Source organism: Lepisma saccharinum, chromosome 26, assembly GCF_977018435.1.
Source record: "Lepisma saccharinum chromosome 26, izLepSacc3.1, whole genome shotgun sequence".
In the NCBI taxonomy this organism is placed as follows: domain Eukaryota; kingdom Metazoa; phylum Arthropoda; class Insecta; order Zygentoma; family Lepismatidae; genus Lepisma; species Lepisma saccharinum.
The window spans coordinates 47,774,930-47,793,660 of NC_139254.1; the positions used below are offsets into that span (position 1 = coordinate 47,774,930).

General features: G+C 36.2%; 1 protein-coding gene across 1 annotated transcript in view; it reads right to left on the bottom strand.

The window, feature by feature from the left end:
• Positions 1-994: 994 nt before the first annotated feature.
• The window catches only part of LOC145979658 (uncharacterized), a 94,072-nt gene continuing 76,335 nt past the window's right edge, over positions 995-18,731 (bottom strand). Inside the window, exon 3 of the mRNA XM_083112623.1 lies at positions 995-1,176. Within this exon, the coding sequence (XP_082968749.1) occupies positions 995-1,176 (182 nt within the window). The remainder of the gene's footprint in view (positions 1,177-18,731) is intronic.

The following is an 18,731-nucleotide window of genomic DNA, read 5'->3' on the forward strand; positions in this document are numbered from 1 at the left end:
TCATACAAATATTATTCTCAAGGCTTCATTTAATATGTTCATTCCATGAAATATTAGAAATTAATACTAGTCCTATACTGTTTAGCCTTTCAGTTTGCTGACAGGCGATGTCATTAATTTTAATCGCAGTATCGCTAAGCTTAAAGAAACGTATGGCTTATCCACTTCCAATAATATCTGAACATTACAATAATGTTGATTTCAAGCACATTAATATGACGCTTAATTTTTGTAGCACTCACGTCTTTATTTATGTATTCACTTTTAATTTATATTGAGTTACAGAACAAAATGAATGTACGTTACAGTATTTAACAACTGTAATATAAACCATGAACAATAAGTAACGTATAATACGTCATTGTGGAACACGAAATGAAATATGTATACTCTCAGATGATAAGTTACGAGTACGTTTCACACATTTACATCGATTAGTTTATATTAATAACGTTTTTAAGGGCAGATGTGTAGAAAATGTAATAGTAAAGAATATTAAGCAGTAATTTGCGTTGAACTGCACCAAAAGCTTCAGGTATGTCCAGCAATAATACAGTCAAAAGTCATTTGTTGTCCATAGTTTCAAGAATACCATTTAAAACTCTCACAAAACTGTAACAGTACTTTGGGCCAGTCGAAATACTGATCACAATCGATATAGTTTATTGTTTACTCTATATTGTATTCAAAATATCATCATATTTTAATAAAAGTGTGTAAAAATTAAAGATGTCGGATATAAGATATATGTGATATAAAACGTGGAGCTATATTCGTAAGAACTTTTACGGTCTACTTCAGGATTTGTCCTTAAATTCCTTTCTTTGGTCACATTTTGTTCCATTGAAGTGGCAACGTTTTGAGTGTTTTGGCTTACTTGACTAGATTATGTGCTAAAATGGCAAAATTCGTACTTCCAATTCGAAAGTACAGAGTTGAACTTGAAATGAAATTCAGATATATTCCTAAATGTTTGAAAAGTAAAAACAAAATCTTATTTTTCCAGAATCTTTTTTCGTGTGGATCTAAGTTTCAATTTTAAGTCTTCGTTCCAATCGCGGTTGGCAAAAAATTCTGGAAATTCACCTTTCAACTCGAAATGTGACACCAGTTTCTGTTTCGTCTTTTCTAAGCTGTATTTGCATCCTATTAGGAAACACTTCAGCATCTCATTACCTGCAAATTGAGAAGGATTATTTTAGTCCGGCAATTTAGGACCATCAAGGATTAATAAATTAAAATACAATAAGTATAGTTCACACTTACATCTTACTTATCCATTCACAAATAATTATAACCATAGCACTACTTCAAAGAAAAATATTTTTATAAAGTATCTGGAACTTAGTGGATTCGTATTTCACAAGCTACAGTTGTACCAACTCTTTGTTTACTGCAATATGTGCGCGAAAGTATCTGGAACTTAATGGATTCGTATTTTACAAGCTACAGCTGTACCAACTCTTTGTTTACTGCAATATGTGCCTGAAAGTATCTGGAACTTAATGGATTCGTATTTCACAAGCTACAGCTGTACCAACTCTTTGTTTACTGCAATATGCGCCTGAAAGTATCTGGAACTTAATGGATTCGTATTTCACAAGCTACAGCTGTACCAACTCTTTGTTTACTGTAATATGTGCCTGCGTTGGCATTTTCCCAGTGTGATTGAATCTGTCACACAAGCATCTTGACAAACAACAAAATGCAAATGTCGCCGAAACAGCACAACATTCAACAACCCTATTGTTCTCTCTTATTGATCAATATTCAACTTTCACTGTGAAGATCAAGCTTCAATTTATTCATAAATGTGACAAATAGTATCACTATAATATTTCCAAAGCCATAATCAACGTTATCAAAACTCTTTCGCCGCAAACATTTGTTACAGTGTTCTTAGTGGGACCGAGAGTTGAAATTATGGTGAATTGGTAACTAGATATGGTAGAGAGTTAGAAGGCGAAAGTGACTTTGAAGAGTAAATAGTTATCTATCCATAGTTTTTTCCATTATACAAGATTATCCCAAGTCTACTCTCAAATCCTAAGATAAACATTAAATATACTCGCATCTGCAACATCACATTATGATGTTAGCCGTTTTCCCTTAGTTGTATTATTGGAGAGGAAGTTGCATATCTATATTTCTACATATTTACAGTAGGAATTCTCCAATTCCAAACTTATATATTAGATAATTTGTATACGTAAAGCATATTTGGTGGTAGTCGTGTAAAGAATAAATAAAGAATAAAAAAAATGCGCATCAAGAGTGGAATTAAATCCGCAGGACCAAGCTTCAAAGTTGAATTCATATCGTATTGATGATTTAATTTTTCACAAGCTAGGATCGCTTGCTTTTTTATATTATTCGGGTTTGAGTGAAGGAGGGAGTAAGCTATTTGCTGCGGAATTTCGGTATGGCATCCGCATTTCTTGTGCGAGGAAAAATCCCCAACGCAGTGATCGGCGTGCCAAATATTACACCACACTAGTTAGTCAGGGAAATGCCGTTCATGCGATTGCAAACGATCCAGGTTTAGTTGTAAACATAAATGACAAAACTCATACAAACGGAAAAATATATATGTATATTGGAGTCAAAAATATTTACACATCAAACACAATACAGATCCCCCTCACTCATTCGTTCATTCTCTCTCTTACTCATTCTCATGGGGTATTTGAATATAAAAAATTTCAACATGAAAAATACTCGTATAAGGGTCGTATTTCATCAACGTACTCTCTCTTGTGTTTGACATGAACTTAAAGTGGGTTGTTAATCTTTCTGCTCCAGTGCTCATTACTATCAATATGTCCCAGCCATAAAAAAAACATTATGGGAATGATAGGTCGGCGTAGTTAGACCTTTTGTTCACAAGAACATACGCATCTATATCGCAAGTATGAAATTAACAAATTTCTTGGACAGGGGTGTTACAACAAGCCTCTCTCGTCCTTTCAAGACAATTACACCTCTGCTGCGTGATGCAAATTACCTAATTAGGCTCCAGCTGCCGGAATACTTCACTTAACATCGGCGCGAGCAAAAATTACATTACCACCCTACAACAGGGAATACAACACTTGCACGACCTGCAGTTTAGCATGTAATACCCACAAATAAACGACTGAACAGTCGACCTTCCATAAGTTATACTAACGACTGTCCGGTTGGTTACACTACAATGGAGCACACTTCGACAAATTACAGTGAAGTTTTTACCGAATCAGGAGCTTTATCATTAAATGCAGACAATTAAAAGATTAATATTAAACATGAAACGACCTATTTTATAAGTTATGACAATTACATAAATACGAGACACGGAGATTAGGTTCAGAATCCTGAGTCACGTAGAGGATCGCGAATCAATATGATCCCGGCTTCGATGGTAGGGCGTTGACAAAAACAATACATTCGCACGTAGATGTGTATCTACATAAGAATACTGTACCAGACTCTGCTGCGTCGTCGGGGTTCTGCGTCTTTCCTCGGTACGGTTAATCACACTTGGTTTCCTTGTGGCGAAAAATGTTCGTTCGGTTAGCAACCGCGACGATGGGCGTTCGTCGATCATACTCTTGCACTTTCGCTCCTCGGGTGTCGCTCCTGGCCGGGGACTTTTACATGTCGGGCGTCGCGTGTCTCTTCATCGGTCGGACGTCGGCTTCCGACGGCTAGCGTTCCCGGGCTCGTCGCTTTCATCTGGCGGCTCCCTCTCTCTCCACCGTTGACCTGGGCTCCTTGCTCTCAAGCTACTGACATCTTTTCTTCATCGTTAAAGTTGGACATTTGTTCATCTCCAGTAGTGGGAAAGGCCATATTATAAACTCGAGAAATGATGAGCCCCCCTCAGGCAGATTTGGCTACACTTAAAACAAGCTCAACATGCCCATATGAGCTTTTTGCTCAAGTGTGGAACCCTGTCTAATCCAAGATTTTTGTAAAAATGCCCTCGGGAATTTCCCGTGAAATGATGACCCCTCTCAGATTGATTTGCCCGCACTTACAAAAGTTGCATCAGCCAGATTGTTGTCCATAAGCTTGTTAAAAATATGCCTCTTTTGATATTGTTTTGGATACACTTGAAATTAAGCCAAGATGCTCATAAAACCCACATACACACACACCCACCCACACCACACACACACACACACACACACACACACACACACACACACACACACACACACACACACACACACACATGTTTACTTCTGGTTTATTTCTATTGCATCATGTTGTGCAACAAATTATTATCCAATATTATGCAACAAATTATAAGGCAAGAGCTCTTGCATCATGCTGTGCAACAAATTATTATCCAATATTATGCATGTGTTGTTTTCTGATTGGTTAATTATGACATAATGTGATGATGTGTTATATTCTGATTGGTTCATTGTTTCAGTTTTAATCCGTGCTTAGGGTATATAAAGAGATTTTGCATTACATATCAGCCAGTATTGTGAGAGTGGCTGAGGAGTACAGATGTGTTGTTACAGTGCTTCTCATACTACAGGCCTGTTTGGTTTAATATATAACATTTCTTATTATTCACATTAAATATATTTCTGGTATATTGAACAAAAGGGCTTATATTTTGTATAAAAAATCTGATATTTGTTACATCCAGCTTGTTTATTGTAATCCACTAATATTTAGAGTCAGGCTTATATCTGTCCTAGCCTGTTATACAAAAATCAATACATAACACACAGTGTTAGGTCATTGCCTTTCTAAGACATGCATGTCTGTGCAGGCATTTGTGGAAGGTCAGTGTAGATCAATATTTATTCTCTTTTTCCACTTGTAGGCTATTAGCTTTACAACCTGTCATAGTAAGCATAGAGTTTTGATTAAAACCCAAGAAATTTTATATAATAACCCGAGGATAAAAATTAATAATAATATTAATAATAATTAATAATATTAACATTAAATATGTACAAGAAATATACAAAGCACACTGCTGAACCCAACTTATATTTTTTATTCAGTATAAAGTTTTGAATTGAAGCCCAGGAAATTTTATATAATAAACAACAACAAAAATACCGAATGAAAAATATTGTAATCAATGCAATAAGAATATATCCAGCCCCAATTGGGCTAGGCATCAAAATAATTGTGTTCTAGATAAATGCAGAACCCCTACAACAACATTCCCCAAATGCCATAGAAAATATAGCATGGAATACTTCACTTATAAACATAAAGGTACTTGTTCTGCACAGTCATCAACATTGCCCCCACAACCATCTACATCTGGTCTGAAAAGGAAGCATGAAGCACCTGTTAATGCTAGAGCAGCAAAGCAGCCACGCTATGAACCCATCCATAGCAGTTTTAATGGCCAACTTAGGGATCACTGGTTTGTATCAGAGCAAAAATGTGATACTAAGAATTTTTTGAACAGTATAAATCCTGATGTGCAGGCAATTCTAAATGCACAAAATGGCTCTTATAAGCTGTCCCTCAAATTGTTTACACAATATAAGAAACCAAATGGCACAAAATTTACACAGCCCCACATGACAGAAACTGTAGCTATATATTCAAATACAAATTCAGACAAAATAATAAGCAGTTTGATAGATCAATTGAATATTAAACACTCTGAATTTGCTGGAAAAGAGTCAGGTTGGAGCCTATGCGGATCTCCACACAGGCTCTATGTTAATATTTCTGAATTCAGCCCATTACAAGGATCTACATATCTGCCATTACCTGCCAATATTAAAAACAAAAGAGCCGTGGTTAACATAGAAAATACCGACCAGAAATGCTTTCTGTGGTGTATTTTAGCTGCTTTGTATCCAGTTTCAAGGAATCCTCAGAGAATAAGTTATTATAAACAGCATGAAAATGATTTTGATGAAGCAATGGAGGGCTTAAAATATCCAATGTCAGTTCAGAATATTGATAAATTTGAAACAAAGGCCAGGGATATCAATGGTAAACAATTATCTATTAATGTTTTTATTTGTTCTACTGGCCGTGGCAATTGCTTGATAGATCCTCTCAGAATCAGTACACTTGATGATGATTCTGCTGTTCCGATTGATCTGCTCTTAATTGAAGGGGATGACACACACCATTACACTCTGATACATAATCTTGAAGATTTAGTCAGAAAACAACAAGGCAAATCCAATACAATATTCAAGTTGTGCAGAAGATGTTTGACTGTATTTGATGGTAAAAAAATAATAAATGGGGTTCGTGAAAGGAATGCAGAAATTGCTAAAAACAAGTTAATTGAGCATCTGAAATACTGTGGCAACCATAAACCTGTTCATATGGTGATGCCTAATCCAAATGAAAATGCCAAATTCAAAAAATTTGAAGCCTTGTTGGAACACACAGCATATATAGTCTGTGATTTTGAATCAAATCTCAAACCCCTTGCATTCTGCAGCCCAGATCCTGATGAATCTTCAATTACATCATATCAATTACATGAACCTTCTAGTTTTTATTATGTGGTTGTACAGGATGGGGTTGTTAGTAAAGAATATTTATACATGGGAGCAGATGCCATCAAAGAATTTGCACATAGAATAGATAATAAGTGCCATGACATAGCATCTAATATCTTATTAAAATCAAAACCTATGATGCCTTTAACAGAGAAACAGATTGAAGATTTCAACAATGCAGAAAAATGCCCGGTATGTGATTCTGAATTTTCAGATACAAATATCAAGGTGAAACACCATTCTCATACAGATGGTAAATTCTTAATGGCCCTGTGTAATAGCTGTAATATTAAGATCCAGAGACCAAAATTTGTCCCTATATTTTGCCATGGTGCATCCAATTATGATTTTCATAATTTGATCAGGTACGAGGGGTTTGACAAGCAGAATTTGAATATTTTAGCTGAAAATAATGAGAAATATATTGCTATTAGCAAGAAAATTGAAGTTAGTGGTGTTCCTATTCACTTAAGATTTCTTGATTCATACAGAATTTTATCGGCTAGCCTGGCTACACTGGCCACTCAATTATCTGATGATCAATTCAAAATCACATGTGCTTTGTTTCCAAACCAGGACCTGAAATTAATTAGGCGGAAGGGTGTATATCCATATGATTATGTTACAGATTTTTCTAAATTTGATGAGTGTTCTCTGCCACCACAACAAGAGTTTTACAGCAAACTCAGAGGATCTGGAATCACTGATGAAGATTATCACCATGCCCAATTGATGTGGAACAATTTAAAATGCCAGTCATTTGGTGATTATCACAAGGCTTATTTAAAACTTGATGTGGCTCTCTTAGCTGATATACTGCAGGCATTCAGAAAATCTTCCATGCAAAATTATAAAATGGATCCAATATATTTCTACAGTGCTCCGGGCCTAGCATGGTCTGCAATGTTTTTAAACACTAAAATGCAATTGGATCTGATCCAAGATCAAGACATGTATCTGTTTATGGAACAATGTATAAGAGGGGGCATGGTGCAATGTTCTCAGAGATATGCCAGAGCAATTAACAAGTATATTCCCAATTATGATCCAGCATTGCCAGCAAATTATATACTGTATGTGGATGCCAATAGCCTGTATGGTTATGCTATGATGGATAAACTGCCATATGCAGGGCTTGAGTGGGTTGAAAATTTCAATATTGAAGATCTTAAGGATTTTGATGACAGTAACTATGGCCTGTTCTTAGAGGTTGATCTGACAATTCCTGATAATTTACACAACACATTTTCTGATCTGCCCCCAATTCCTGAGGTTAAGTGTTCACCTGGCTCTAAACAGAAGAAGCTCATGATGACTCTAGAGCCAAAACAGGATTATGTCATATATTACAAAAACCTCCAGTTCCTGATGAAACATAGTGTTCAAGTGACCAAAGTTGGCAACGTTTTGAGGTTCAGGCATTCAAGATGGTTGAAGCCATATATTGATACAAACACAGAGCTTCGAACATCTACAATGAGCCAATTTGATAAGACCTTGTTTAAATTCATGGTCAATTCAGTGTATGGCAAAACCATAGAAAATGTCAGAAAACATACTGATGTTAAATTAATTACTGACCCCAGCCGGAGCAAAAAATTGATAACAAAGCCTAATTTCAATTATAGAAGAATTTATGATGAAAATATGGCACTTTTTAATATGAAAAAAACAAAGATTAAGTTTGATAAGCCTATTTATGTAGGGGCTGTGATATTGGAATTGGCCAAATTACACATGCTGGAGCTCTATTATAATGTGTTGAAGCCCTTTTTTGGTGATTGTGTAAAACTGATGTACATGGACACAGATAGTTTTATTCTTGATATTCAAACAGAAGATGTTTATCAAGATATGTCACAGCCTGCATTGCTTGAATATTTTGATACCAGTGAACATACAAAGATTCAACCCCACAACAAAAAGGTGCCTGGCAAGTTAAAAGATGAGACATTTGGTGATGTTATTGTGGCATTTGCTGTGTTAAGGGCCAAGATGTACAGCTTTGAAACATGTAGTGGTGCTGTTGCAAAAAAAGCCAAGGGCATTGGCAGAGTAATTGTTGACAAAGAACTTGAATTTGAAGATTACAAAAATTGCCTCAAATCATGTAGCACAATCAGAACATCAGAAAATAGAATTCAGAGTGTGGATCACTTGTTGACTACAAATATTGTAAGAAAAGTGGCTCTGGACCCACATGATGATAAGAGATGTATTTTGTCATGTGGCATACATACTCTACCATGGGGTCATTGTGATTTGAAAAGTGGCAAACAATACCCAATTACAAAGCATGATTTGAAATAAATAAACATGCCTATGAACTTATTTGGGTTCAAAAAACAGGCTATTATGGACCTGCCAACACCACAACCCTCTTCTGATATAATATCTAAACTAAGTGCTTTGTTAATTATTCATCTGAACAGCATACTTACAGATGTTGATGATGAAACAGGTAAAACATTGTACATATTTAACAATAATTTAAATCATTACCAATTACCTGTAGGTGGTCAATTACAATTTATTACAACTCCCGAGGGTAATGTCAAGATTTCAATAGGGAGAAATATTTATAGAATTAAGCACTCAAACATGATTTCTGGCACTGTTTATACTGTTTCTGCTGGTGACTGCTTATATATTGAGGTCCCGGGATCCTATGACAAGCTTATACCTTTTTTTTATAGAATTAAGAATTAGATATTCAATAATAAATAACCACTAAATCAAAATGCCTAATGATATATTTGGCCATACAAGACATGAATATCACAGTGATGAGATTCTGATGCTTGATGTCAGAGTCAAGAAATTAAGAAGTGATTTACAAGCTTTACAAACCACACTCAATGCCAGTCTTCAACTAGAAATTACAAATTTACAATCACAATGCATGGACCCTCTTCTTAAAATTGACTCAGAACTCAAATTATTGCTTCAGAAATATACTGACTTGGCCACATTGGATAATTTTCAAAGTTTAGAGGAGGCTGTTGCAGCTCTTCAAGCCAAATTTAAGACCCAGGCCACCAACTCTGAGCAATTGAAACAACAATTGGAAGAGCAGATAAATAATGTCCAGACACAGCTCCAAACAATTGTCAAAAGCATAAAATCACAAGAAGATTTTGATCTAGTGATTTCCACTCTAAAGGAACAGATTCAATCACTCCAGATACCTAATCTGGACCCTCTGAACAATGCCATAGCCGAGGTTAAAGAAAAAATTGAGACACTTGAAAATTTTATGAACAACTTGCCATCTTCTGATGCTTTGAGTGCAATAACTCGGAGTGTTGCCAATATTAAGCTGCAACTTGAAACATATGAAGATTTTGGAAAAATTCAAAGTACCATAACCCATCTTGAGGGTACAATAGCAGCAGTGCAAAGTGATTTGACAAATGTACAAGAATCTCTAGAATCATGCTTGCCTGGTATTGTAGACACCCTTGTCAGTGTCCAGCAACAGATCACAAAACTTGAAAACCTCAACACTGAATCTGAGCTATCTCATTTTCATCACTTGATCGATGATATACAAACAAAGCTTGAAATTTTACAACAATCAACACCTACTCAGGCAGATATAGCCCTGCTCCAAGATGCTATGCAAAATGTGGCTGATGCTTCTGAATTAAACAATGTAAAATTGGCACTTGAATCTTTGCAGAATACTGTATCAAATCTGCCTACATCACAGGAACTTAAAATATAAAGAGGGCAGTGAATCGCATATTGAAATCAGAAGATATCAAGAATATCCAAACAGAGATCAAACAACTTACTCAGACAGTGGCCACTCTACCAACTAATCAACATATTAATGAACTGCATGCCCTGTTTGAGGATATCAGAAGACAAGTCCATGATCTCACTGCTCAAAATTCAAAATTGGCAGTTGTTGAAAATTTACAGCAAATTGTAGCTAGTATCAAGCAACAGCTAGGGACCATGGAATCCAATCAAGCAAATGCTTTGTCTGTTTTTGCCACCCAGCTACAAGAGATTGTGCAACAATACAAGAAACTTGTTGTGGACATAAAGATCAAGCCAGGCCATGATGATGTTGTTAGGACTATCAATGAGCACCTTGAATCTGTAACAAGTAGATTGCTTACAGCAGAAAAAGAAATAACTGGCATAATCGAGAATCCAAAACATACAGTAATTCTTGAATTGTACAGTATCCCCAACAAAGAATATGATTCACCATTTACACCAGGTGGCAAAATATATATGCTGTCCCCTGCACAATTTTATTACCAATTTTTTGTTGGGGGCACACTGAGACCAATCAAGATCAAATATTGGCTTCAACCACAGGCACACCACTACCCTACCTTATCAATAACAAATGCTGACAACAAACCAAAAATCACCAGTGTAGAGTTAGAGGATTTTACAGATCCCAATACATTAGAAACATCTTATGCTGAAGATGATGGCTCTCTGGAATTTTATATACAAATAGGAGACAAACTGTATTTAGAAAATCCTGTAGTATCAGCTGCTGAACACCCTATAATTGCAATATTCTTGTTTACATATTATGTCTAGACAAATTATTGTTGATGAATTACACAGACAAGCCAGACATAATTATAAGAGACTGCCAGTGGTTACAAAAGGCATAAATGATTTATGGCAGTGCGACTTGGTGGAAATGGCAAGTGGACAGCTGAAAGACTTAGACAAAATCAACAAGGGCTACAAGTATCTACTCACTGTCATAGATACATTTTCAAAATTTGCGTGGGCTGTGCCACTCAAATCCAAGACTGGAAAATGTGTTACAGAAGCCTTCAGGACAATCATCAATCAGAGTGGAAGATCACCGCGCTATTTGCAAACAGATAATGGCAAAGAATTCTATAATTCTGTGTTCCAACAATTTATTAAAAGCCAGCCAATACAACATTACTCGAGTTACAGTGATCTCAAGGCCTCAATTGTAGAGAGATTCAACAAAACCCTAAAAAATCATATGTATAAACAATTTACACTTCAAGGTAATTATAAATGGCTTAATATTCTTCCAGAACTTCTACATAAATATAACAACTCTGTCCACTCCACAATCAACATGAAACCCTCTGAGGTAACTTCATCTGATGAGCAAAAATTGATCAGAACTGTTTATTATGCTAGATACCAGCCAACAACAAAAAAGCCAAATACAAGGTGGGTGATCAAGTAAGAATCAGCAAATATAAGCACTTATTAAAAGAGGCTTTACAAGAAACTGGAGCACTGAATTATTTACAGTGGTTCAAGTTAAACCTGGGACCCTTAACACATATATAATAAAAGATCACCAAGGAGAAATTCTCAAAGGCAGGTTTTATGAAGAAGAACTCAGCAAAACCAAACAGCCTGACACATATCTCATAGAGAAAATCATCCGCAGAAAAGGCAACAAGTTACTTGTCAAATGGCTAGGACTTCCAGAGCACAGCTGGATCGAGGCAAACAAAGTGATACTATGAACACCTGGGATGTCATAAAGAGGCTGCCAGAACCTGAACAGCAGATTAAGAGAAATGGCAAGTTGCTGCCTGATAATATTAGATGTCTTATTGTTGGGCCATCGGCTTGTGGTAAAACTACACTAATGATTGATAATTTTTTATTGGCACCCAACTGGTTAGACTGGAAAAACAGGCACTTGTATGTTTTCTCTAAGAGCTTGGAACAATTAAAATATCAGCAGCTGATGAAGCTATATGATGGACTGGATATTGCCACTTTTGAATCAGATGTTAAGCCACTCCATGAATGTCTTGATAATTCTGTTGTTGTGTTTGATGACATTATACTGGATAATCAAAACAAGGTTAGAAATTTCTTTACACAGGGCCGACACAAAAACATTGATTGCTTCTACCTGGCACAGTCTTTTTCTAAAATACCGAAGCAGCTGATCCGAGACAACAGCAATTTTATATGTGTGTTTCATCAAGATCATACCAACCTCAAACACATACATGATGAATATGTAGGTGGGGACTTGAGCTACAATGATTTTTCCAAGTTTTGCAGTAGGTGCTGGAACCAGGACAGTTATGGGTTTGTCACAATTGATATGACAAGAAAACCCAATAGTGGCAATACAGAAATAAAACAACAATTTTCTAGACATTGAAACATATATAAATAACCATGAAAAGGCCAATCATTGATGATCTTAAGTTAAGAGATTATCTTGTAAAAAGATTTAAGGGATGGAAATCAGAGAACCGAGGAATCTATGAACAACACAAGCAAACAGAACAGCCTATTATTGATGCTATTAGTGAATTAGGTAAAAATATCAAAACTGTTAAAGAGCAAAATCAAAATTTGATCACAGAGCTTGTACCTGTAGCTGCTAGGAACATATTAGATTATCCAATCAGCCCACTTTTTAGTATTCATACACCTAGTCCTGTTGCTCCTCGAAGAATTGAAGCTACTCAGGATCCAATTGAATTGGGTCTTCTTGCTCAAAAATATTTAAGCACACCTAAAGACAACAAAGATGAGGTTTTTGGCCCATATGCTGACACAGAGCGTGATGGTAGCATCATACATAGAATTGGCAATTTCAGAGTAACATTTATGGGAGATGATCTGATTGTATATTCAGAATCTCATCTTGCAGAAAAAAGGTGGTTTTGTTAAATATCCCGGCACACCTGGATTGTGTGAACTGATGACTAGGAAGAGACCTGGCAGCTATACAGATCAAGATTATGAGCATTACAAAGAAATATTAATAAAATCAGATGCTCTATACCAGAACAATGATCCCACACAAAAAAGAGTCAAGTCTAGCAGTGGAACAAAATACAACAACTTAAACAAGCCCAAATGGTCACAGATCAAGACAGGTAGTGGAATCAAACAATACAACACCCTGCCTAAAGAATTTGTGTGGGTTGATTATGTCAGGAAACTTGTAGATAGGTTGCTGGTGATTGCTGGGGAGGAAAATGCTGGCAACCACAATTTTTACAATGAAAAGGTTGGAATTATGGACATGATAAGCACTAAATTGTCTAATTTTATAGTGAATGACACTAAAGGGATTGGATATCTTATAAAAATTATTAATACTCTACCACCTAAATTTTGGAATATCTCTGAGGGTCGGGGGTTGGTTAATGACATCATAAACAAGCTGCCATTTGAACTACACATTCCAGGCTATCAGTATTGTGGTCCAGGCACAAAACTAGACCATAGATTAAACAGAGGTGATCCTGGTGTTAATCCCCTAGATGCTGCTTGTAGAGACCATGACATAGCATACAACACACATTCTGATCTTGACAAGAGACATGTTGCAGACAAAAAATTAGAAGAGGCTGCATTTGGTAGATTTGTAAGCAAAGATGCTTCTTTAAGTGAAAAAATAGCAGCATTGGGGACCACCATAGCTATGAACACCAAAAAAAAACTGGGGTGGGGGCTGTGAATATGTATATAATAAACCTAAGATGAAGGCCAAGGGTGTTATGTATCAGATACCTTATGCAGGTCTTAAATCTCTTAAAACTATTGACAGTCTTTTAACCAAAAAGCAGCGCAAGAAAAAAAATTCTTGTCTTGCCAAGGGCCATGGTATGAAATTGTTGCTTAGCACCCCTCAATTAAAAAAATTACAGCAATCTAGAAAAAAATCACATGTGGGTGGATTTATATTTACTATCCCGGCCATCTTAGCAGCACTTGGGGCTGTGGGGAGCTTGGCTGGGCGATCGGCTGCCATAGCAAAAACAGTAATAGATGCCAAGAAAAATAAGGCAGAATTAGATGAAATAAAGCGCCATAACCTGGCCATGGAGAAACAAGGCAAAGGTGTTAAGAGAGCCATGAATAAGTTTAAAAAAAAACAAGAGCCGCTTACAAACCAAGATATTGAAGCTTTAATCAAGCCACTGGGCATCAAAAATTTTAGAGGTGTGTACATGTCTGATTCTTTACCAGAACAACCACTCAACAAAAAGTGTGGCATAGTTAATTTGGATAAGTACAAAAATCAGGGCACACACTGGATCTGTTATCTTAAATATTTAAAAGATGAGGCATTGTATTTTCCATTGTTGACTATTGCGACATTGCTTTCTTGGATGTCAATCACGAGCAAGCTAAACGACTGCAGCGAATTCAAAATGCCTGCATTCGAGTAGTATAAAAGTATATAGGATAAACCCAACTTACAAGTGTAGAAAAGGCGAGGCTATTTGATTGAACAATCAGATTTGCTTACACTTAAAACAATGCCAAGATGGGGCCTGTACCCCAATTCTTCAGGTGTGATATGCTCTGATTTTTAAGAAATTCTGAATTTCTAGTGTAGAAAAGGCGAGGGCTCAACAGATAGATTTACCCATACTTAAGACAATGGCAAGAGGGGCTTATACCCTAATTTTTCAGGTGTGGAGGTTCGGGTTTAAGTCCTCATAAAATATGAAGCCTCCCCTGATGGCAAAATGATAATATTGTTGCCTTGTAAACAAAAGGCTCGGGGTTCGAGTCCTGATAAAATATTTAAGATTGAAATACATGTGGCAAAATAATATGTCCACAAGTGAGATTTTGAGAATAATTACTGCTAGTTGATAGCCCCCAAATCTGAAACCCCCCCCTCCCTCCTCTGCTCAGACAGATTCGGCCATGTGTGTAAAAGCTATATCTGTGTGATTGTTGTTTATAAACTTGTCAAAAATATGGCTTTTTTGTATGAACACATACAATCCTGAATACAATTCTGGTTTTGTATTGTTCTGTTAATATAAACACAAGTGAGACTTACAGAATATTTATTGCACAGTTCAAAATCCAATTTTGAATTGTATTTAGTTGATATAGAGATGAGGTTTTAAACCTGGTGAAGTGTGTTGTACATCAGCAAAACTATCACCAAAACCTAGTTACTGCTGTTGTTTGGGTATAAAAGCACCAGCTCAGCCACTAACTGCTGTACCCAACTGATATTTTTTATTAAGTATAAAGTTTTGAATTGAAGCCCAGAAAATCTTATATAATAAACAACAAGAAAAAATGCCAAAACAAAAATATTGCAATCGGTGTAATAAAAATATATCTAGTTCTCATTGGGCTAGGCATTGCCGTATTTGTAACTCTAAGAAATGCAGAAAAGCCACAAAAATGTGTCCAAGATGCCATAAAATATTAAGCAAGGCATATTACAAATGGCATAAGTGTAATTCTTATGTACAGTCATCAGCATTGCCCTCACAACCATCCACATCTGGTCTGAAAAGGAAGCATGAAACACCTGTTAATGCTTCACCTGCAAAGCAGCCACGCCATGCACCTATCCATAGCAGTTTTAATGCCCAACTTAGGGATTATCGGTTTGTATCAGAGCCAAGATGTGGCATTGAGAATTTTTTGAACAGTAAAAAACCTGATATACAGGCAATTCTAAATGCACAAAATGGCTCTTATAAGCTGTCCCTCAAATTGTATACTCAATATAAGAAACCAAATGGCACAAAATTTACACAGCCCCACATAACAGAAACTGTACCGGTTTATTCAAATACAAATTCGGACAAAATAATAAGCAGGTTGATAGATCAATTGAATATGAAACACTCTGAATTTGCGGCAAAAGAGTCAGGATGGAGCCTATGCGGTTCATCACACAAGTTATATGTTAATATTTCTGAATTCAACCCATTACAAGGTTCTACATATCTGCCATTACCTGCCAATATCAAAAACAAAAGAGCCGTGGTCAATATTGAAAATACCGACCAGAAATGCTTTTTGTGGTGTATTTCAGCTGGTTTGTATCCAGTTTCAAGGCATCCTGAGAGAATAACTTATTACAAACAACATGAGCACGATTTTGACGATGCAATGGAGGGTTTAGAATATCCAATGTCTATTCAGAATATTGATAAATTTGAAAAAAAGGCCCGGGATATTAATGGCAAACAATTATCTATTAATGTATTTATTTGTTCCACTGGCAATTGCTTGATAGCACCTCTCAGAATCAGTACACTTGATGATGATTCTGCTGTTCCGATTGATCTGCTCTTAATTGAAGGGAATAATACATATCATTACACTCTGATACACAGTCTTGAAGCTTTAGTGAGAAAACAACAAGGCAAATCCAATACAATATTCAAGTCGTGCAGAAGATGTTTAACTGAATTTGATGGTAAAAAAATAATAAATGGGGTTCGGGAAGTGAATGCAGAAATTGCTAAAAACAAGTTAATTGAGCATCTGAAATACTGTGGCAACCATAAACCTGTTCATATGGTGATGCCCAATCCAAGTGAAAATTGCAAATTCAAAAAGTATGAAGCCTCGTTGGAACACCCAGTATATATTGTCTGTGATTTTGAATCGAACGTCAAACCTCTTGAATTCTGCAATCCAGATCCTGAAGAATCTTCAAGTACACCATACCAGCTACATGAACCTTCCAGTTTTTGTTATATGGTTGTACAGGATGGTGTAGCTAGTGAGCCACACTTATACATGGGACCAGATGCCATCAAAGAATTTGCACTTAGAATAGAAAATGAGTGCCGTGACATAGCATCTAATATTTTATTAAAATCAAAACCCATGTTGCCTTTAACAGAGGAACAGATTGAAGATTTCAACAATGCAGAAAAATGCCCGGTATGTGATTCTGAATTTTCAGATACAAATATCAAGGTGAAACACCATTCTCATACAGATGGTAAATTCTTAATGGCACTGTGTAATAGCTGCAATATTCAGATCAAGAGACCAAGATTTGTCCCCATATTTTGCCATGGAGCATCCAATTATGATTTCCATCATCTGATCAGGTACGAGGGGTTTGAGAAGCACAATTTAAATATTTTAGCTGAAAATGATGAGAAATATATATCTATTAGCAAAATAATTAAAGTTGATGGTATTCCTATTCACATAAGATTTCTTGATTCTTACAGATTTTTATCTGCTAGCCTGGCTACACTGGCCTCTCAATTACCTGATGATCACTTGAAAATCACACGTGCATTGTTTCCAAATCAGGACCTGAAATTAATTATGCGGAAGGGTGTATATCCATATGACTATGTTACAGATTTTTCTAAATTTGATGAGTGTTCCCTGTCACCACAAGAAGAGTTTTACAGCAAAATCAGAGGATCTGGAATCACTGATGATGATTATCACCATGCCCAGTTGATGTGGAACAATTTAAATTGCAAGACATTTGGTGATTACCACATGGCATATTTGAAACTTGATGTGACCCTCTTAGCTGATATATTGCAGGCATTCAGAAAATCTTCTATGCAAAATTATAAACTGGACCCAGTGTATTTTTACAGTGCCCCGGGCCTAGCATGGGCCGCAATGTTTTTCAACACTAAAATGCAATTGGATCTGATCCACGATCAAGATACGTATCTGTTTATGGAGAAATGTATAAGAGGGGGGATGGTGCAATGTTCCCAGAGATATGCCAGAGCAAATAACAAGCATATTATGCTGCCTGATTATGATCCAGCACGGCCATCAAATTTTATACTGTATGTAGATGCAAACAGCCTCTATGGTTATGCCATGATGAAAAAACTGCCATATGCAGGGCTTGAGTGGGTTGAAGATTTCAATATTGAAGATCTTAAAGATTTTGATGACAGTAACTATGGCCTGTTCTTAGAGGTTGATCTGACAATTCCAGATGATTTACACAACACATTTTCTGATCTGCCCCCAATTCCCGAGGTTCAGTGCTCACCTGGCTCTAAACAGAAGAAGCTCATGATGACCCTGGAGCCAAAACAGGATTATGTCATATATTACAAAAACCTCCAGTTCCTGATGAATCATGGTGTTCAAGTGACCAAAGTTGGCAAAGTTTTGAGGTTCAGGCACTCAGAATGGTTGAAACCATACATTGATACAAACACAGAGCTTCGAACATCTGCAAAGAGCCAATTTGATAAGGCCTTGTTTAAATTGATGGTGAATTCTGTCTATGGCAAAACTATTGAAAATGTCAGAAAACATACCGATGTTAAAATAATTACTGACCCCAGCCGGAGCAAAAAATTGGTTGCAAAGCCTAATTTCAATTACAGAAAAATTTATGATGAGCACATGGCACTTTTCAACATGAAGAAAACAAAGATTAAGTTTGATAAACCTATTTATGTAGGGGCTGCGATATTGGAATTGTCCAAATTACATATGTTAACATTGTATTATGAT